Below are 21,588 nucleotides of genomic sequence, written 5' to 3'. Positions count from 1 at the left end.
TAGCCGAAATTCATAGGAAATAGGAAATGTCTATTTCGGTGCGCCAAAACGCTAAAACGGTCGTAAGGTATAACCAATATGGTAAATCTGGACTTTCCAGTGCTGGAGAGCAGACCATTCAAATAAACACAAAAAATAAACACAGAAGAGATGTTCATCTATTTGAAGGTTACGTGGATGTAAAACAATAATAACCAATCTCAATTGCCTAGGTACACCAATAACGTCCGTAGATCGCTGTGATACGATATGTAATAACTAAGAGATTATAATTAGTACATCTAAAATACATGAACATGCATCCACATAAACGCAATAACTGATTAATTTGAAAGTTAAGAACAAGGGCGGACAAATAACCCACATGTAATAACTTCCAACTGCATGATTGGAAAAATTACAGACTTCAACTTAAGAAGGAAGTTACAATTTTCAAATTCTCATGCAATGTGCCAAATGCTCGTTATTCCAATTTCGAATTGCCTTAATCAAATTCATACCCAATGCCAAACAATATACGAAGAGAAGACTCTAAAAGAGCAGACGCGAAATGTTGAGCAGGGAGAAGTTTTAGGTTTATGATAGAGGGTCGCAAAGGATTTCTCTCAAGACCATCCAACAGCGTTGTTCATCGGAAAAATCGGAATTGCCTCAGCTGCGGTCGACGCCGACGCGACGCAGCTCGTTAATGGGCCGAATATCGGGCAATGTCTATATCAGCCGCTTGCAGCACACTTTAGGTCCAACTATAGTCAGTACTGTCTTGGTGAGTAATCAGATCTTATGATCTGTTTTATTACTCCAAAATTCTTATTAATCGACGTGAATCGTCATCGGGCGCGTATACGAAATTCGATATATAGTTTCACTGGCCGATATTGCTTTTGCTTAATGAAAGAAAAACAAAATTGGTCATCGCAAATATTTCATATTCGATGTAAATAATTGTTGTAAAACATCATACTGCTTTCGAGACTATGACGACATAGGCATAAATCCTCTAGCGATTTGATAATCTGCAGAAAACACAAAACAGCTCCAACGTCCCATGTTTCATTACAAGGAATCCCCTCGAAGTCGGAATCAAATGGCTGTCGGTTGAGAATACGTACGTAGAGAATCGAATTTTCATTTATTTTCAAAAAGAGAATTTCTCCCCAGATCGCTACTATACCGTACGAAGCAGCCACTACGGTTTATCGATAAACTTATTGATTCGGATTCGCGCTTAGAAATGTAAAAAAGACACGTTTCATTATCATTTTCTGCTCTCTGCAGATACTCGTTCATTCCTCTCTGTGAAATTTCATTCCACTCAGTCGAAAGCAGTCTGTATGTGGTATTCTACGCTGCCAAAATCCTAATTGTCAAATCAAGTTATACACCCCCTGGATCAGATTGAAATGGGTTATGATTGACAAAATTTTGCATCTTTAGAAGAATAAAACTAATACTATACGAAGTGAAATGATTTATTCAATTTATGTTAAATGAAAGAAAACCACAAATTACGAGATGTCAGAACGAATAAAAAGTATGGTAATATGAAAACAGTAAAAATTCAGTAGAGAATGGCGACGTGGTTTGGTGCAACGATAAATCTATTTCATCCAAAATGGACAATTAAAGATAAAAAAAATTTCAACGACAATATTAACATAGCATTTAACTCTAAATTAAAATCCTCATACATTCTCACATGGAAATCACCCACCCAATGTTCTGTTGGCCAAATGAATGAGTTGGATTGAAGAATCCCATATAATTGATTGCTGATCACGATACATTCATTACAAAATATAATCCTCTATGAAAAATGAATTCGTTATTTGATTAATTCATTTTTAGCAGCAGTGCGCCACAATATAAAACTCCATCTATAAGCAAAATACTGATCTATCAAGCCTGAATAAATCATGCAATCGATGCATTGCCGTTGGCCGTCGAGTGAACTGATTTTCGGCAAATTGCAGAATGATCCAAATAGTACACGAAGGCTGCTTGGAATACTGGGCCCAGTTTTTTTCTGTCAACACGAAACGTGAATATAATTGAAATTGTATGAAATTCATTTGAAGAGGGTTTTCAAGAAACGACTCGAAAAGCTTCCGCATACCGGTACGCGCATGAATGTTTTGCGGTGACGAGATCTTGTTCCTGATTTCAATAGAAAATTTCGACGTTGGGAAATTCCGTATTTGGTTAATACATACAACCTGACGAGGTAGACAATGACTCGGTAAACTAAGGAGCGTATATATATATAAATATATATAGTTGTATTTTAGTGTACATTCAACTATATGGCCAAATGTACAACTTTTATGAATCACACGGCATTTATCGAATGATCTTTTTTGAAATCATCGTTCTCTTTTTATCAGACAAAATGAAAACAATGGGAAGGGCATTAGGCATTTGTCATTGGATTAAAACGTTGATATGGAATACACCACAATACGATTAAAAATGTTAGGGCGTGCGGAATTTTCAACGTATTCTTCTGAAGGTGCCCTCTCGTGTATATATTTCAGAAATATACAGTATGTTAAGCGCTTAGAGTAAACGATACGAGAAAAATGAAGTTAGGATGTTGGGCTTGTGTTATCATTGTATTAGTCCATTGCTTCGTGTGTACAGCGATTGAAGGTAATTGGAATTATGCACGATAGAATAGTTGTTCAGATTTTGGTTTAAAAAAACTAGACAGGCTCACCTCATTGAAAATTAGAATATAAATGCTTCCAACGAATTATCATGTTTTTTCTTCTTTGAATTTCATAATACAAAATTTTTTCTCTTCTATGTGTAAATGCTGTAGTTATCATACAACCCGATGGAACTACTAAAAACATCACCTTAGAACCAGGAATGGCGTTAATCGTAAAATTCAATGTTACCGGAAATTATACATGCGAATGGTCGAAAATACAGGCAGGCGTCATTGAATTTTCCGAACATAATCTAATGAAAATGAATAATGTTACACCGGACAACGCAGGAACGTACCTCTGTAAATGCCCAATTCCTGGCAAAGGTCTTCTAATGGGTTCTGTTCGGCTTATTATTAAAGGTTTGTCCGTGTGAAATAACTATTGCGCGGATAATCCTTAATTACATGTAACATTCTAACTTAGAAAATATTATCCTTTTATCAGTCGAACCCAACGAGGCAGTTTTAACGCAGGCGAATGGCACGATGTATGTGTGCAAGACTCTGCCGCCAAGTTACCCAAAATGTCAAGTGCAATGGTGGGCAAAAACTTTTAGTGGAATTTTCACCAGACTTCAACCAACATTCTATAAAGACACCCGATCCAGTGGATCCATGCGATCTCAACATCGAAGCGAATTGAATGAGGAAGGCTTATCCGATAACTACACGGTTCTAGAATGTAGAGTCGTTTACGACGATATCTACTTAGCTAATTTGACACAATCTATACATTTAACAACAGGTGAGAAAATATTAGCGAACTACGCATTTCGAAAAGTAAGTCGATTAAAGAATCTCGCGTTGGAAAATACAAAGACTGTGGATATTTTTTTCAAGTCCCAACGAAGCCTTCTCCACCGACTTAACGTTTCATCTGGTTTCCTCGTTTCTTTCCGGAACTTCCATGGTTTCGTTATTTTCAGTCGCAACAACTCAATTTACAAACGCGACAACTACGACGTCTCTTCCAGAAGCTGCATCGACATTACCTCATTTAAGTTCGTCAACAGTGCCTTCCACTCAGTCGAAAACATCTGTGGTTTTGTCAGCATCAATTCCAACAAATCCGATACTTACAAGCAATGTGACTTCTTCAACGCCTGTTACAAGTGATACATCTACAGTATCTCATTCAGAAATAAAACCGACGAACCCTTCAATGACTGCCACTAATGATCCATCATCAGTGTCATCAACTGCTACTATCGGTATTGACGATTATCCTTACAAACAACCCTTGTGGACCAATCTTGTTATCTATTTGTATACTGTTATCTATGGCCGAAATACTCGGATCATGATGTAACTCAAATGATTACAGTGCGCAGCGCAACAAAACCCGTTTTTCTGTTCTTTCGGGAACTTCTATGGTTTCGTTATTTTCAGTTCCAACAACTCAATCTACAAACTTCAAAGATAGAACAACTCAGATACCTACAAACAGCACGACTTCTATGCCTATTACAAGTGATGGTGAAGTATCATATTCAGAAATACAGACGACATCGTCATCGAAGTCTCCAACAACTGTCACTAATCTATCATCGGTGTCATCAACTAACGCTGCTGCTTCCATCGGTTCCACGGCTGTAGAACCACGTTCCACCGTTCCACCTCCACCACAAACATTAGGTGGGTATAGATTGATAAGTGCCTTTTTCCACTGCTCATTCATCCACTGAATATCGGACAATTCTTACAAATACACCTAATGAAACAGCCTTATATTTGTTCAGTGTTATCTTTAACCGATTTTCTCGGTGAGATAGTGATCTCACTTTGATGATTTCAGCGCCTGTATTTTGAGAAGTTTTTTGTCAGTCGCAACATTTTTATCCATTTGTAGATAAAATGTCGTTGATTGCCGGGATCGTCGCTGGGTCTGTGGTTATTTTTATCATCATAAGCGTGACTATATTCATCCGAAGGCGAGGTACGATTTTCTGAATTCCCTTTACATTAATTAAACTGCATTCAGCGAAAAGGTCGCAGTTTTTTGTGCGTAATAGTCTTAGTAAAATCAAAATAGTAGAGTAAAAATAGTAAAAACCAAAACCTACTTGTGGATACTAACTGAAAGCTTCGATCAAGTTTGTATAGTCCGTACACGACACAAAATCTATAGCAGAAATTTCTATGCGATTGTAGCAATACAACAGTCTTTTCTTTCCATTTCAGGATTGCTGACGTGTAGAGAAAAGAAGAATGTGTGAGTGAATTTCTTCAATCAAACTCTTAACAGCCAATACGGCTCGCCTCAAAGATATAACGTGTGGTGACTGATTTGATTTGGGCCATTCAAAAGATATTTCTGTCCGGCTAGAAGCATGATGAATAGATGTTTACTTGGCCCATTTTTTTGTTTTCTCGCGCGGAAAAAAATTAAAGAATTTTGGTTTTCTCGCGTGAGAATACAAGGAGTTTGGTTTTTCCACGTGAAGATTCAAATTTTTTTGTCCCATCGCGCGAGAAAAACTACATATTTGAATTCTTGCATGAGATAACCAAACTCTTTGAATTAACGCACTCAGACAACAAAAAGTTTGGTTTTCGCGCGCGAGAATACAAAAATGGGCCGACGTAAAAAATTTCTTTATCGTGTCTCTAGCCGTACAGATAGTGTTTTTAGTATGGCCCGAATCAGCCACCATAGATATGCGCTGGCAACTTTTTTATGATTTTTCACAAAGGTCATTTTGAATATGTCCTTTTTTAGACACAACTCAAAACGATATGACCCAGATGACATACAATTGGATCCCTACTTGAATCGAAGAAACGGTAAACATATACTGTACCAAATACGGAACAATAATATCTTAAATTTAATTGAATTGAATTGAATCGGTAAAAGATTTATTTATTCCTATATCATTATTGCTCCGTTCACTTTTATTAAAGACTTGTTCAGAAAGTTTTCAGACATACATCGGGGTTTGATATTTTCTATTTATGTTTCCCAGGATAAAGCTTTATGTCTAAACAAGTCTCAACATACGTATCCAGCAGGAATTGTACATAGTACGTGTTTGATATTGTAGGTAGTATCGGCGATGATCGCAAAAAGTCTGGAAAATCAGTTCGTTTTTCTGAAACCCCGACAGAAACTAACCGTTCGCACATTCAGAATGCTTGGGCCGAAGCCATCAAGGAAGGTTAATTGTCAATGTTCCTACCACATAAACTTACGTGTATATATATATGGTCGGTATACGTTTCGTTTTATACTTTGTGACTTTGCGACTTTGTTCACATTTTAGCGAATGAAGATCAACGCGCGATTTCTGGAGACCCGGATCTGATAGAAACGTACGTTGGTACTTCAACATTATCAACAGAGCTAGGTACGTATGACAGCAAACTTACACAGAATACGTGCAGGATGATTGTCAAAAGTCTTTCGAATCTGAGATGTATCTCATATTTCAGCAGCACCAATGAAAAAGAAGGTGGGGAACAAAAATGAATTACCAAATCTAGTGCGCGGTGAGGGAAATTTCTTTCCATCAAAAATAATTATTCAATAAATTCTGCACCAAGTATCGCTCGAGTCGATTTGTTTCCAAACGTATCACAACAGCTCGTATCTTAGATTATTGGTATCGTAGATTTATTTCAGCTACAGCAGCTTTATGGAATACTCGGATTCAAATTTATAACCTCCCGCTGTATTTGTGTTTAAACATTTCTACTTTCAAAAACCCGTTTACGAATTTCCTCATTTCATTCAAATTCGATAAACATGTTATAATTGTAGAAAGCACGTTGAACGACACGGATTTTGACAATTTTGACCACTACCATTTGGACCTGGAAACTTCGGACGAACAGGCGGAAAGTCCGTATTACGAAGTGAATGACGATGACCTGATGGAAATATCTATGCGAACAGATAACAGAGATTCAGCCGTTAGAAAGTCGGATAGCGGACTAATCAATGAAGCTTTCGATTCTAAAGACGAATCTGATTACTTTTCACTGTCAAACGGAAATCGCGTGGTCATTGAGAATGACCTGTATGTAACAAGTGGTCGACTCAATGACCGAAATTACAATACGCATACTGGTAATTTAATCGATACTTCAGATGAGGTGTAAACGCATCACCTTCGACAATCAACCGGTGCATAGCTACAAAATGTTCCGTAACGATCCGATACGCACATATACATTGAATGGAAATACGTTTATATTTGTGTTCGTAATAATGCTTATTGTCTCGATAAATAGAAAAGATAGGGAAAATGTAGCCGTAGACGGGTTATATACATTGATAGTTGATATTCCCATTAATTAGAATACTCAGAATAACCCACGCGGTAATTCAAACTCACCAGAGGAGATTGATATAAACTCCATAGCGAAAAAAGGAGAAGAGACCTTCGCCGCGCGTGTGCTCCCCGAAGTTACTGTTATGCGACCCGAAGAAGGAATCAACTTGACTACTTGATGTAAATGATGATAACTACTCCATTCAACCAAATTCGGTTATCAATCAACACCTAAACATCTGTCAGCTTATTTCTTCCTACGTTATGGTTCTAGTTTGCTTTGGTGTGTTGTCCTGATCTTTCCCCAGCGCTCTCCCCGGCGCTCTCCCAAATATTCCCTGGTACTCTCCAACTAGTTCAAGCTACGTCTCTTATCATTATACTACGCAAAAGTTGGTACCCTAGAAATTACTCTCGTGGCCGATGCCGCTACCTTTGGGGAGGACCGACAACCAAACTCGGAACCCGATTTACCCATCAAGATGCACGAATTGATATCCCTAGCAACTTGGGCCCAGTTCCACAGTTGTGAGTTATAGTTGGAAGTGGGTCTTGGTGACGAACTGAGCCCGGAGTTTGGTCCCTAAACATGCAAACATAGAACACGACAAATTCCTAGGAATCCTAAGAATTTTTACTTTCGTCTCCAAATTCATAAAACGGGAATTTTACCTATTGATCCGAGACGAACCGAACTGATTATCAAGGTAAGTGGGCTTTCGAGGCTATGACGACATAGGCATAAATCCTCTAGCGATTTGATAATCTTCAGAAAACGCAAAACAACTCCAATATCCCATGTTTCATTACAAGGAATCCCCTCGAAGCCGGAATCAAATGGCTGTCGGTTGAGAATACGAACGTAGAGAATCGAATTTTCATTTATTTTCAAAAAAAGAATTTCTCCACAGATCGCTACTTTACCGTACGAAGCAGCCACTACGGTTTATTGATAATCTTATTGATTCGGATTCGCGCTTAGGAATGTAAAAAAGACACGTTTCATTATCATTTTCTGCTCTCTGCAGATACTCGTTCATTCATTTTCTGTGAAATTCCATTTCATTCCACTCAGTCGAAAGCAGTCTGTATGTGGTATTCTACGCTGCCAAAATCCTAATTGAATCAGATCAGATTGAAATGGGTTATGATTGACAAAATTTTGCATCTACTCTTTGGAAGAATGAAACTAATACAATACGAAGTGAAATGATTTGTTCAATTTATGTTAAATGAAAGAAAACCACAAATTACGAGATGTCAGAACGAAAAAAAAGTATGGTAATGTGAAAACAGTAACAAATTCAGTATAGTATGGTGACGTGTTTTGGTGCAAAGATAAATCTATTTCATCCAAAATAGACAATTAAAGATTTAAAAAAATTCAACGACAATATTAACATAGCATTTAACTCCTAAATTGAAATCCAAGAATACAGAATACATTCTCACATGGAAATCACCCACCCAATGCTCTGTTGGTCAAATGAATGAGTTGGATTGAAGAATCCCATATAATTGATGGCTGATGATATACGTTTAACGGTTGAAAGACCAATCACGATACATTCATTACAAAATATAACCCTCTATGAAAAATGAATTCGTTTCATTTGATTAATTAATTTTTTAGCAGCACTGCGCCACAATATAAAATCAATATAACATAAATCATGCAGTTGATGCATTGCCGTTGGCCGTCGAGTGAACTGATTTTCAGCAAATAGCAGAATGATCCAAATAGTATACGAAAGCTGCTTGAAATAATGGGCCCAGCGTTTTTCTGTCAACACGAAAAGTGAATATCATTAAAATTGTATGAAATTCATTTGAAGCGGGTTCTCAAGAAACGACTCGAAAAGCTTCCGTACCGGTACGCGCATGAATGTTTTGCGGTGACGAACTCTTGTTCCTGATTTCAATAGAATCATTTGACGTTGGGAAATTTCATATTTGGTTAATAAATACAACCTAGAAGAACGATAACCACACTCAAACGTGGTGAACGGATAATAAGATAAAAAAAACCCACTATCTACAGATTAAAAGAATTTTAAAACCATGAATTTATTTATTCGAACAGTCTAATATATAAAATACACGACGTTTCGATATCACCCTAGAGATCATCGTCAGGTGCGAAACGTCGTGTATTTCATATATTTTAGATTGGTTTTAAAATTCTTTTAATCTGTAGATAGTTGGTTTTTATCTCTTAACATACAACCTGTCGAGGAAGACAATGACTCGGTAAACAAAGGAGCGTATATATATAACCAGATTGCTTTGAATCACAGTTGTATTTTTGTGTACACTCAACTATACGGCCAAATATACAGCTTTTATAAGACAGTGAAAGTACGGAATTTATCGAATGGTCTTTTCGAAATCATCGTTCTCTTTATATCAGACAAAAATGAAAACAATGGGAAGGGCATTAGGCATTTGTCATTGGATTAAAACGTTGATATGGAATACATTACAATACGATTCAAAATGTTAGGGCGTGCGGAATTTTCAACGTTCTCTTCTGAAGGTGACAGCTCGTGTATATATATCTCAGAAATATACAGTATGTTAAGCGTTTAGCGTAAACGATACGAGAAAAATGAAGTCAGGATGTTGGACTTGTGTTATCATTGTATTAGTCCATTGCTTCGTGTGTACAGCGATTGAAGGTAATTGGAATTATGCACGATAGAATCGTTGTTCAGAGTTTGTTTTAAAAAAAACTAGACAGGCTTAACTCATTGAAAATTTAGATATACATGCTTATAACGAATTATCATATGTTTTCTTCTATGAATTTCATAATACCAAATTTTTTTCTCTTGTATGTGTAAATGCTTTAGTTATCATACAACCCGATGGAACTACTAAAAACATCACCTTAGAACCAGGAATGGCGTTAATCGTAAAATTAAATGTTACCGGGTATTATAAATGCTGCTGAATGGTTGAAAATACTGCTAAGCGTCATTGATTTTTCCGAAGATAATCTTATGAAAATTAATGGAGTTACACCGGACAACGCAGGAACGTACTCCTGTAAATGCCTAATTCCTGGCAAAGGTCTTCTAATGGGTTCTGTTCGGCTTAATATTAAAGGTTTGTCCGTGTGAAATAATAACTATTGCTTGGATAATCCTTAATTACATGTAACATTCTAACTTAGAAAATAATATCCTTTCATCAGTCGAACCCAACGAGGCAGTTTTAACGCAGTCGAATGGCACGATGTATGTCTGCGAGACTCTGCCGCCAAGTTACCCAAAAAGTCAAGTGCAATACTGGGCAAAAACTTTGAGTGGAATTTTCACCAGACTTCAACCAACATTCTATAATGACACCCGATCCAGTGGACTCATGCGATATCAACATCGAAGCGAATTGAATGAGGAAGGCTTATCCGATTACTACACGGTTCTAGAATGTAGAGTCGTTTACGACGATATCTACTTAGCTAATTTGACACAATCTATACATTTAATAACAGGTGAGAAAATATTAGCGACCTACGCATTTCGAAAAGTAAGTCGATTAAAGAATTTCGCGTTGGAAAATACAAAGACTGTCGATATTTTTTTCAAGTTCCAACGAAGCCTTCTCCACCGACTTAACGTTTCATCTGGTTTCGTCGTTTCTTTCCGGAACTTCCATGGTTTCGTTACTTTCAGTTGCAACAACTCAATCTACAAACGCGACAACTACGACGTCTCTTCCAGAAGATGCATCGACATTACCTCATTCAAGTTCGTCAACAGTGCCTTCCACTCAGTCGGAAACATCTGTGGTTTTGTCAGCATCAATTCCAACAGCTCCAATACTTACAAGCAATGTGACTTCTTCAATGCCTGTTACAAGTGATGCATCTACAGTATCTCATTCAAAAATAGAGCCGACGAACCCTTCAATAACTGCCACTAATGATCCATCATCAGTGTCATCAACTGCTACTATCGGTATTGACGATTATCTTTACAAAAAAACCATTGTGAACCAATCTTGTTATCTATTTGTATACTGTTATCTATGGCCGAAATACTCGGATCATGATGTAACTCAAATGATTACAGTGCGCAGCGCAACAAAACCCGTTTTTCTGTTCTTTCGGGAACTTCTATGGTTTCGTAATTTTCAGTTTCAACAACTCAATCTACAAACTTCAAAGATAGAACAACTCAGATACCTACAGACAGCACGACCTCTATGCCTATTACAAGTGATGGGTCTACAGTATCATATTCAGAAATACAGACGACATCGTCATCGACAACGAAGTCTCCAACAACTGTCACTAATCTATCATCGGTGTTATCAACTAACGCTGCTGCTTCCATCGATTCCGCGGCTGCAGGACCACGTTCCACCGTTCCACCTTCACCACAAACATCAGGTGGGTATAGATTGATAAGTGGCTTTTTCCACTAAATATCGGACAATTCTTACAAATACACCTAATGAAACAGCCTTATATTTGTTCATTGTTATCTATAACCGATTTACTCGGTGAGATAGTGATCTCACTTTGATGATTTCAGCGCCTGTGTTTTGAGAAGTTTTTTGTCAGTCGCATCATTTTTATCCATTTGTAGACAAAATGTCGTTTATTGCCGGGATCGTCGCTGGGTCTGCGGTTTATATCTTTATCATCATAAGCGTGACAATATTCATCCGAAGGCGAGGTACGATTTTCTGAATTCCCTTTACATTAATTAAACTCCATTCAGCGAAAAGGTCGCAGTTTTTTGTACGTAATAGTCTTAGTAAAAACCAAATAGTAGAGTAAAAATAGTAAAAACCAAAATCTTCTTGTGGATACTAACTGAAAAGCTTCGATCAAGTTTGCATATTCCGTACACGACACAAAATCTGTAGCAGAAAATTTTATGCGATAGTAGCAATACAACAGTCTTTTCTTTGCATTTCAGGATTGCTGACGTGTAGAGAAAAGAAGAATGTGTGAGTGAATTTCTTCAATCAAACCCTTAACAGCCAATTCCGCTCGCCTCAAAGATATATGTATGGTGACTGATTTGATTTGGGTCATTCAAAAGATATTTCCGTACGGCTAGAGGCACGATGAATAGATGTTTACTTGGCCCATTTTTTCCGTTTTCTCGCGCGGAAAAAATTAAAGAATTTTGGTTTTCTCGCGTGAGAATACAAGGAGTTTGGTTTTTCCACGTGAAGATTCAAAATTTTTTGTCCTATCGCGCGAGAAAACCTACATTTTTGAATTATCGCATGAGATAACCAAACTCTTTGAATTAACGCGCTCAGACAACACAAAATTTTTCGCGCGCGAGAATACAAAAATTGGCCGACGTAAAAAGTTTCTTTATCGTGTCTCTAGCCGTACAGATAGTGTTTTTAGTATGGCCCGAATCAGCCACCATAGATATGCGCTGGCAACTTTTTTTATGATTTTTCTCAAAGGCCATTTTAAATATGTCCTTTTTAGACACAACTCAAAACGATATAACCCAGATGACATAGAATTGGATCCCTACTTGAATCGAAGAAACGGTAAACATATACTGTACCAAATACTGAACAATAATATCTTTAATTGAATTGAATTGAATCGGAAAAAGATTTATTTATTACTATATTATTAATGCTCCGTTCACTTTTATTAAAGACTTGTTCAGAAAGTTTTCAGACATACATCGGGGTTCGATATTTTCTACACAGAATACGTGCAGAATGATTGTCAAATGTCTTTCGAATCTGAGATGTATCTCATTTTTATGCAGAAGTCGACAAGAAAATGAAAGTGGAGGACGAAAATGAATTACCAAATCTAGTGCGCGGTGAGGGAAATTTCTTTCCATCAAAAATGCTCATCCAATAAATTCTGCACCAAGTATCGCTTGAGTCGATTTGTTTCCAAACATATCACAACAACTCGTATCTTAGATTATTAGTATCGTAGATTTATTACAGCTACAGCAGTTTTATGGAATATTCGGATTCAAATTTATAACCTCCCTCTGTATATGTGTTTAAACATTTCTACTTTCAAAAACCCGTTTACGAATTTCCTCATTTCATTCAAATTCGATAAACATGTTATAATTGTAGAAAGCACGTTGAACGACATCGATTTTGACAACTTTGACTACTACTAGTTGGAACTCGATCCTTCGGACGAACAGGCGGAAAGTCCGTATTACGAAGTGAATGACGATGACCTGATGGAAATATCTATGCGAACAGATAACAGAGATCCAGCCGTTAGAAAGCCGGATAGCGGACTAATCAATGAAGCTTTCGATTCTAAAGACGAATCTGATTACTTTTCGCTGTCAAACGGAAATCGCGTGGTCATCGAGAATGACCTGTATGTAACAAGTAGTCGACTCAATGACCAAAACTACATTACTCGTACTGGTAATTCAATCGATACTTCAGATTAGGTGTAAACGCATCACCTTCGACAGTCAACCGGTGCATAGCTGCAAAATATTCCGTAACGATCCGAAACGCATATATATATATTGGATGGAAATACGTTCATATTTGTGTTCGTTATAATGCTGGTTGTCTCGATAGATAGAAAAGATAGGGAAAATGTAGCCGCAGACGGGTTATCTACATTCATAATTGATATTCCCATTAATTAGAATACTCAGAATAACCCACGCGATATTTCAAACTAACCAGAGGAGATTGATATAAACTCCATAGCGAAAAAAGGAGAAGAGACCGTCACCGCGCTTGTGCTCCCCGAAGTTACTGTTATGCGACCCGAAGAAGGAATCAACTTGACTACTCGGTGTAAATGATGATAAATACTTCATTCAACCAAATTCGGTTATCAATCAACACCTACAACATCTGTCAGCTTATTTCTTCCTACGTTATGGTTCTAGTTTGCTAGATCTTTCCCCAGCGCTCTCCCCGGCGCTCTCCCAAATATTCCCTGGTGCTCTCCGACTAGTTCAAGCTACGTCTCTTATCATTATACTTCGCAAAAGTTGGTACCCTAGAAATTACTCTCGTGGCCGATGCCGCTACGTTTGGGGAGGACCGGGAACCCAGCTCGGAACCTGATTCGCCAATCAAGTTGCAAGAATTCATATCCCTAGCAACATGGGCCCAGTTCCACAGTTGTGAGTTAGAGTTGGATGTGGGTCTTGGTGACGAACTGAGCCCAGAGTTTGGTCCCTAAACATGCGAACATAGAACACGACAAATTCCTAGGAATCCAAAGAATTTTTTCTTTTGCTCCCAAATTTATAATTCGGGAATTTTACCTATTGATCCGAGACGAACCGAACTGATTATCAAGGTAAATGGGCTTTCGAGGCTATGACGACATAGGCATAAATCCTCTAGCGATTTGATAATCTTCAGAAAACGCAAAACAACTCCAATATCCTATGTTTCATTACAAGGAATCCCCTGGAAGTCGGAATCAAATAGCTGTCGGTACAGAATACGAACGTAGAAAATCGAATTTTCATTAATTTTCAAAAAAGAATTTCTCCCCAGATCGCTACTATACCGTACGAAGCAGTCACTACGGTTTATCGATAATCTTATTGATTCGGATTCGCGCTTAGAAATGTAAAACAGACACGTTTCATTATCATTTTCTGTTCTCTGCAGATACTCGTTCATTCATTTTCTGTGAAATACCATTTCATTCCACTCAGTCGAAAGCAGTCTGTATGTGGTATTCTACGCTGCCAAAATCCTAATTGTCAAATCAAGTTATACACCCCCTGGATCAGATTGAAATGGGTTATGATTGACAAAAATATACTCTTTGGAAGAATGAAACTAAACAAAACGAAGTGAAATGATTTGTTCAATTTATGTTAAATGAAAGAAAACCACACTTTACGAGATGTCAGAACGAATAAAAAGTATGGTTATATGAAAATAGTAACAAATTCAGTGGAGTATGGCGACGTGGTTTGGTGCAAAGATAAATCTATTACATCCAAATAGACAATTAAAGATTCAAAAAATTTCAACGACAATATTAACATAGCATTTAACTCTAAATTAAAATCCAAGAATACAGAATACATTCTCACATGGAAATCACCCACCCAATGTTCTGTTTGCCAAATGAATGAGTTGGATTGAAGAATCCCATATAATTGATGGCTGATGATACACGTTTGGTTGTTGAAAGACCAATCACGATACATTTATTACAAAATATAATCCTCTATGAAAAATGAATTCGTTTCATTTTATTAATTAATTTATTAGCAGCAGTGCACCACAATATAAAACTCCATTTATAAGCAAAATACTGATCTATCAAGCCTGAACAAATCAGGCAGTTGATGCATTGCCGTTGGCCGTCGAGTGAACTGATTTTCGGCAAATTGCAGAATGATCCAAATAGTACACGAAGGCTGCTTGAAATAATGGGCCCAGTTAGCGTTTTTCTGTCAACACGAAAAGTGAATATCATTAAAATTGTATGAAATTCATTTGAAGAGGGTTCTCAAGAAACGACTCGAAAAGCTTCCGCATACCGGTACGCGCATGAATGTTTTGCGGTGACGAGATCTTGTTCCTGATTTCAATAGAAAATTTCGACGTTGGGAAATTCCGTATTTGGTTAATACATACAACCTGACGAGGAAGACAATGACTCGGTAAACTAAGGAGCGTATATATATATATATATATATATGAATATATATATATATAGTTGTATTTTAGTGTATATTCAACTATATGGCCAAATGTACAGCCTTCATGAATCACACGAAATTTATCGAATGATCTTTTTTGAAATCATCGTTCTCTTTTTATCAGACAAAAATGAAAAAAAATGGGAAGGGCATTATGCATTTGTCATTGGATTAAAACGTTGATATGGAATACATCACAATTCGATTCGCAATGTTAAGGCGTGCGGAATTTTCAACGTATTCTTCTGAAGGTGCCCTCTCGTGTATATATTTCAGAAATATACAGTATGTTAAGCGTTTAGCGTAAACGATACGAGAAAAATGAAGTCAGGATGTTGGACTTGTGTTATCATTGTATTAGTCCATTGCTTCGTGTGTACAGCGATTGAAGGTAATTTGAATTCTGCACGATAGGATAGTTGTTCAGATTTGGTTTAAAAAACTAGACAAGCTCACCTCATTGAAAATTTAGATATAAATGCTTCCAACGAATTATCATGTTTTTTCTTCTTTGAATTCCATAATACCAAATTTTTTCTCTTCTATGTGTAAATGCTGTAGTTATCATACAACCCGATGGAACTACTAAAAACATCACCTTAGAACCAGGAATGGCGTTAATCGTAAAATTCAATGTTACCGGAAATTATACATGCGAATGGTCGAAAATACAGGCAGGCGTCATTGAATTTTCCGAACATAATCTAATGAAAATGAATAATGTTACACCGGACAACGCAGGAACGTACTCCTGTAAATGCCTAATTCCTGGCAAAGGTCTTCTAATGGGTTCTGTTCGGCTTATTATTAAAGGTTTGTCCGTGTGAAATAATAACTATTGCTTGGATAATCCTTAATTTCATGTAACATTCTAACTTAGAAAATAATATCCTTTCATCAGTCGAACCCAACGAGGCAGTTTTAACGCAGGCGAATGTCACGATGTATGTGTGCGAGACCTTGCCGCCAAGTTACCCAAAAAGTCAAGTGCAATGGTGGGCAAAAACTTTGAGTGGAATTTTCACCAGACTTCAACCAACATTCTATAATGACATCCGATCCAGTGGATCCATGCAATCTCAACATCGAAGCGAATTGAATGAGGAAGGCTTATCCGATTACTACACGGTTCTAGAATGTAGAGTCGTTTACGACGATATCTACTTAGCTAATTTGACACAATCTATACATTTAACCACAGGTGAGAAAATATTAGCGAACTACGCATTTCGAAAAGTAGGTCGAATAAAGAATTTTGCGTTGGAAAATACAAAGACTGTCGATATTTTTTTCAAGTTCTAACGAAGCCTACTCCACCGACTTAACGTTAATCATCTGGTTTCGTCGTTTCTTTCCGGAACTTCCATGGTTTCGTTATTTTCAGTCTCAACAACTCAATCTACAATCGCGACAACTACGACGTCTCTTCCAGAAGATGCATCGACATTACTTCATTCAAGTTCGTCAACAGTGCCTTCCACTCAGTCGGAAACATCTGTGGTTTTGTCAGCATCAATTCCAACAACTCCGATACTTACAAGCAGTGTGACTTCTTCAATGCCTGTTACAAGTGATGAATCTACAGTATCTCATTCAGAAATACAGCCGACGAACCCTTCAATAACTGCCACTAATGATCCATCATCAGTGTCATCAATTGCTACTATCGGTACTGTTATCTATGGCCGAAATACTCGGATCATGATGTAACTCAAATGAATACAGTGCGCAGCGCAACAAAACCCGTTTTTGTGTTCTTTCGGAAACTTCTATGGTTTCGTTATTTTCAGTTTCAACAACTCAATCTACAAATTTCAAAGATAGAACAACTCAGATACCTACAAACAGCACGACCTCTATGCCTGATACAAGTGAAACATCTACAGTATCTCATTCAGAAATACAGACGACATCGTCATCGACAACGAAGTCTCCAATAACTGCCACTGATCTATCATCGGTGTCATCAACTAACGCTGCAACCTCCATCGGTTCCGCGGCTGTAGAACCACGTTCCACCGTTCCACCTTCACCACAAACATTAGGTGGGCATAGATTGATAATTGGCTTTTTCCACTGCCCATTCATCCACTAAATATCGGACAATTCTTACAAATACACCTAATGAAACAGCCTTATATTTGTTCATTGTTATCTGTAACCGATTTACTCGGTGAGATAGTGATCTCACTTTGATGATTTCAGCGCCTGTGTTTTGAGAAGTTTTTTGTCAGTCGCAACATTTTTATCCATTTGTAGACAAAATGTCGATGATTGCCGGGATCGTCGCTGGGTCTGCGGTTATCTTTATCATCATAAGCGTGACTATAATCATCCGAATGCGAGGTACGATTTTCTGAATTCCCTTTACATTAATTATTCAGCGATAAGTCGCAGTTTTTGTGCGTAATAGTCTTAGTAAAAACCAAATAGTAGAGTAAAAATAGTAAAAACCAAAACCTTCTTGTAGATACTAACTGAAAAGCTTCGATCAAGTTACCATATTCCGTACACGACACAAAATCTGTAGCAGAAAATTCTATGCGATAGTAGCAATACAACAGTCTTTTCTTTGCATTTCAGGATTGCTGACGTGTAGAGAAAAGAAGAATGTGTGAGTGAATTTCTTCAATCAAACCCTTAACAGCCAATTCCGCTCGCCTCAAAGATATATGTATGGTGACTAATTTGATTTGGGCCATTCAAAAAATATTTCCGTACGGCTAGAAGCATGATGAATAGATGTTTACTTGGCCCATTTTTCTGTTTTCTCGCGCGGAAAAAAAATAAAGAATTTTGGTTTTCCCGGTGTGAGAATTCAAGGAGTTTGGTTTTTCCACGTGAAAATTCAAAATTTGTTTGTCCCATCGCGCGAGAAAACCTACATTTTTGAATTCTTGCATGAGATAACCAAACTCTTTGAATTAACGCGCTCAGACAACAAAAAGTTTGGTTTTCGCGCGCAAGAATACAAAAATGGGCCGACGTAAAACGTTTCTTTATCGTGTCTCTAGCCGTACAGATAGTATTTTTTGTATGGCCCGAATCAGCCACCATAGATATGCGCTGGCGACGTTTTTTATGATTTTTCTCAAAGGCCATTTTGAATATGTCCTTTTTTAGACAAAACTCAAAACGATATGACCCAGATGACATACAATTGGATCCCTACTCGAATCGAAGAAACGGTAAACATATACTGTACCAAATACTGAACAATAATATCTTTAATTGAATTGAATTGAATCGGTAAAAGATTTATTCATTACTATATCATTATTGCTCCGTTCACTGTTATTTAAGACTTGTTCAGAAAGTTTTCAGACATACATCGGGGTTTGATATTTTCTATTCATGTTTCACAGGATAAAGCTTTATTTCTAAACAAGTCTCAACATACGTATCCTGCAGGAATTGTTTCATTCAAATTCAATAAACATGTAATAATTGTAGAAAGCACGTTGAACGACATCGATTTTGACAACTTTGACCCCTACTAGTTGGAACTCGATCCTTCGGACGAACAGGCGGAAAGTCCGTATTACGAAGTGAATGACGATGACCTGATGGAAATATCTATGCGAACAGATAACAGAGATTCAGCCGTTAGAAAGTCGGATAGCGGACTAATCAATGAAGCTTTCGATTCTAAAGACGAATCTGATTACTTTTCACTGTCAAACGGAAATCGCGTGGTCAATGACCTGTATCTAACAAGTGGTCGACTCAATGACCGAAACTACAATACTCATACTGGTAATTTAATCGATACTTCAGATGAGGTGTAAACGCATCACCTTCGACAATCGACCGGTGCATAGCTACAAAATGTTCCGTAACGATCCGATACGCACATATACATTGGATGGAAGTACGTTTATATTTGTGTTCGTAATAATGCTTATTGTCTCGATAAATAGAAAAGATAGGGAAAATGTAGCCGCAGACGGGTTATATACATTGATAGTTGATATTCCCATTAATTAGAATACTCAGAATAACCCACGCGGTAATTCAAACTCACCAGAGGAGATTGATATAAACTCCATAGCGAAAAAAGGAGAAGAGACCTTCGCCGCGCGTGTGCTCCCCGAAGTTACTGTTATGCGACCCGAAGAGGGAATCAACTTGACTACTGGATGTAACTGATGATAACTACTACATTCAACCAAATTCGGTTATCACTCAACACCTACAACATTCTTCCTACGTTATGGTTTTTAGTTTGCTTTGGTGTGTTGTCCTGATCTCTCCCCAGCGCTATCCCCGGCGCTCTCCCAAATATTTCCTGGTGCTCTGCGACTAGTTCAAGCTACGTCTCTTATCATTATACTACGCAAAATTTGGTAAGAGTTGGAAGTGGGTCTTGGTGACAAACTGAGCCCGTAGTTTGGTCCCTAACCATGCAAACATAGAACACGACAAATTCCTAGGAATACAATAACGACACACAAACTGAACTAAGTATCAACGCTAATAGACATTAAATTCTCACTACGAGATATGCCCATTCATACCTTCTTAAACTGGATTTTTATGAGCATAAGAATACAAACTGATGTAGTTTTGCACGTTTTTTTTTAATCTTTAAAATTGCTTATCATAACATTACTTAGAATGGTGTGTTATAAGTTACAAGTGGGAAGATAAAACAATTCATCCCAGATGGGTAGGACCCGCCACCTCCGCGAGTCTTAACCAGGCACCTGTGATCGAAGTCGTAGGCTAGATGATCCAGTTACCAAGGATGAGAAACCAGGAAATATCTGTGAAAAAGATAACCGAATAGATATTGGAAAATATTGGAAAAGTCCAACAAAATAGATATCATATATAACGCTCATGACACTCTTCTGCCTTTGGGTCTGCCTTGCTTGTACAATATTGTCTGATTTAACAAACCGCTATCCGGTACTGATGTGATTCTCAACCATCTTATATCTCATTGCATTTCATTAGTTCTCGCTCACTTACGTTTAAATGCTTATAATGTATATTTATGTATATCTGCAATAGCTCGTTGACTTGTATCTGCTGATTTGTTAATTATAAACCTAAACCTCCAAAAAGCAGTTTGAATTGAATTGAATTAAAACGTAATAGTTCTTCCTTTTAACCAGTAAATATCTACAAAATTCTCCGTAACGATCCGAAACGCATATACATTGGATCGACGTACATTCATTATGTATATTTATATTAGTGTTCGTTATTTTGCTCGTTTTCTTAATGTACGGAAAAGAAGGAAATGTATTTTCTATTTTTGTAGAGAATAAAACGTTTTGTGAGATCACGTGATGCTTATCAGATGTTGTCAGTTAATCTTTGCCAACGTGGCTAGGCATTCTCTCCCGATTGCTAGCAAGGAATTCACGTCAATAGGATACTGACTTGATACTGACTTCATTTCTTATTATTACTTTTTTGATAATTCGAGGCTAGTGTGTGAATTTAAAGTCGATTATGTCATCAATTTCAAAGGCAATTCTACATCAACCGCTTCAAAGCACGTCGTTTTCAATTTCTCACGGAGCGGGGATATCATTACAGTAATTTTTGAATATACCGTGTGTTGATACATCGTGACAATCGATGAACGATGTTGCAAAATAATCTTTGGACAAATAGATGGCCGTTTTCTATGAGGCATAAGAGACCCCGATGAAAACGCCAAAATGAAAAACAAAGACGTTTAATTACCCTACAAAAATCCACTTTGCTTACCGGATAAATTTCCCGATAGGTAAAATAATGATCGCTGATTCGAGACATCGTGAAAATTATTCGGTATGCAAATAAAGGCGCCAAGATGTCAAAATCAAAAACTAAACGGTTAACGAATAAAGAATAGCCGAAATTTGTCAAAATATCCATTTTTGGTGCGCCAAAATGCTAAACCAGCTAAAGGATATATAGACAATGGCCCAGTTCCACA

The 21,588-nt window shown here is 37.4% G+C and overlaps 3 protein-coding genes across 7 annotated transcripts; all 3 read left to right on the top strand.

The window, feature by feature from the left end:
- Positions 1–2,099: 2,099 nt before the first annotated feature.
- On the top strand, positions 2,100–7,814 carry LOC141901798 (uncharacterized). 4 transcript variants are annotated; one of them, XM_074789274.1, is made up of 13 exons: positions 2,100–2,118; positions 2,535–2,649; positions 2,822–3,073; positions 3,159–3,458; positions 3,640–3,924; positions 4,103–4,348; positions 4,563–4,649; positions 4,895–4,925; positions 5,433–5,497; positions 5,758–5,871; positions 5,977–6,060; positions 6,146–6,202; positions 6,474–7,814. In XM_074789274.1, exons 2-13 carry the CDS (start codon positions 2,580–2,582, stop codon positions 6,812–6,814), a joined length of 1,932 nt encoding a protein of 643 aa, XP_074645375.1. In that variant the 5' UTR covers positions 2,100–2,118; positions 2,535–2,579; the 3' UTR covers positions 6,815–7,814. The 4 variants fall into 4 exon arrangements, with proteins under 4 accessions (XP_074645375.1, XP_074645376.1, XP_074645378.1 ...); XM_074789275.1 differs by lacking the exon at positions 2,100–2,118 and having other exon boundaries at positions 2,228–2,649; positions 6,149–6,202; XM_074789277.1 differs by lacking the exons at positions 2,100–2,118; positions 3,640–3,924 and having other exon boundaries at positions 2,228–2,649.
- A 1,358-nt stretch (positions 7,815–9,172) lies between these two features.
- Positions 9,173–13,765, top strand: LOC141901726 (uncharacterized). The gene is made up of 10 exons (XM_074789158.1): positions 9,173–9,665; positions 9,840–10,095; positions 10,184–10,483; positions 10,665–10,949; positions 11,129–11,383; positions 11,583–11,672; positions 11,919–11,949; positions 12,452–12,516; positions 12,747–12,803; positions 13,075–13,765. Exons 2-10 carry the CDS (start codon positions 9,912–9,914, stop codon positions 13,119–13,121), a joined length of 1,314 nt encoding a protein of 437 aa, XP_074645259.1. The 5' UTR covers positions 9,173–9,665; positions 9,840–9,911; the 3' UTR covers positions 13,122–13,765.
- A 1,825-nt stretch (positions 13,766–15,590) lies between these two features.
- On the top strand, positions 15,591–20,893 carry LOC141901725 (uncharacterized). 2 transcript variants are annotated; one of them, XM_074789157.1, is made up of 10 exons: positions 15,591–15,614; positions 15,930–16,044; positions 16,215–16,466; positions 16,555–16,854; positions 17,038–17,322; positions 17,444–17,698; positions 17,913–17,999; positions 18,237–18,267; positions 18,777–18,841; positions 19,107–20,893. In XM_074789157.1, the coding sequence occupies exons 2-10, from the start codon at positions 15,975–15,977 to the stop codon at positions 19,151–19,153; spliced, it is 1,392 nt and encodes a 463-aa protein (XP_074645258.1). In that variant the 5' UTR covers positions 15,591–15,614; positions 15,930–15,974; the 3' UTR covers positions 19,154–20,893. The 2 variants fall into 2 exon arrangements, with proteins under 2 accessions (XP_074645258.1, XP_074645256.1); XM_074789155.1 differs by lacking the exon at positions 15,591–15,614 and having other exon boundaries at positions 15,837–16,044.
- Positions 20,894–21,588: the final 695 nt, after the last annotated feature.

The sequence above is a fragment of the Tubulanus polymorphus genome, chromosome 3, assembly GCF_964204645.1.
Source record: "Tubulanus polymorphus chromosome 3, tnTubPoly1.2, whole genome shotgun sequence".
NCBI classification, from domain to species: Eukaryota; Metazoa; Nemertea; class Palaeonemertea; order Tubulaniformes; family Tubulanidae; genus Tubulanus; species Tubulanus polymorphus.
The sequence above is the reverse complement of the archived record's forward strand: the minus strand, read 5'-3'. Positions and strand labels throughout refer to the sequence as shown.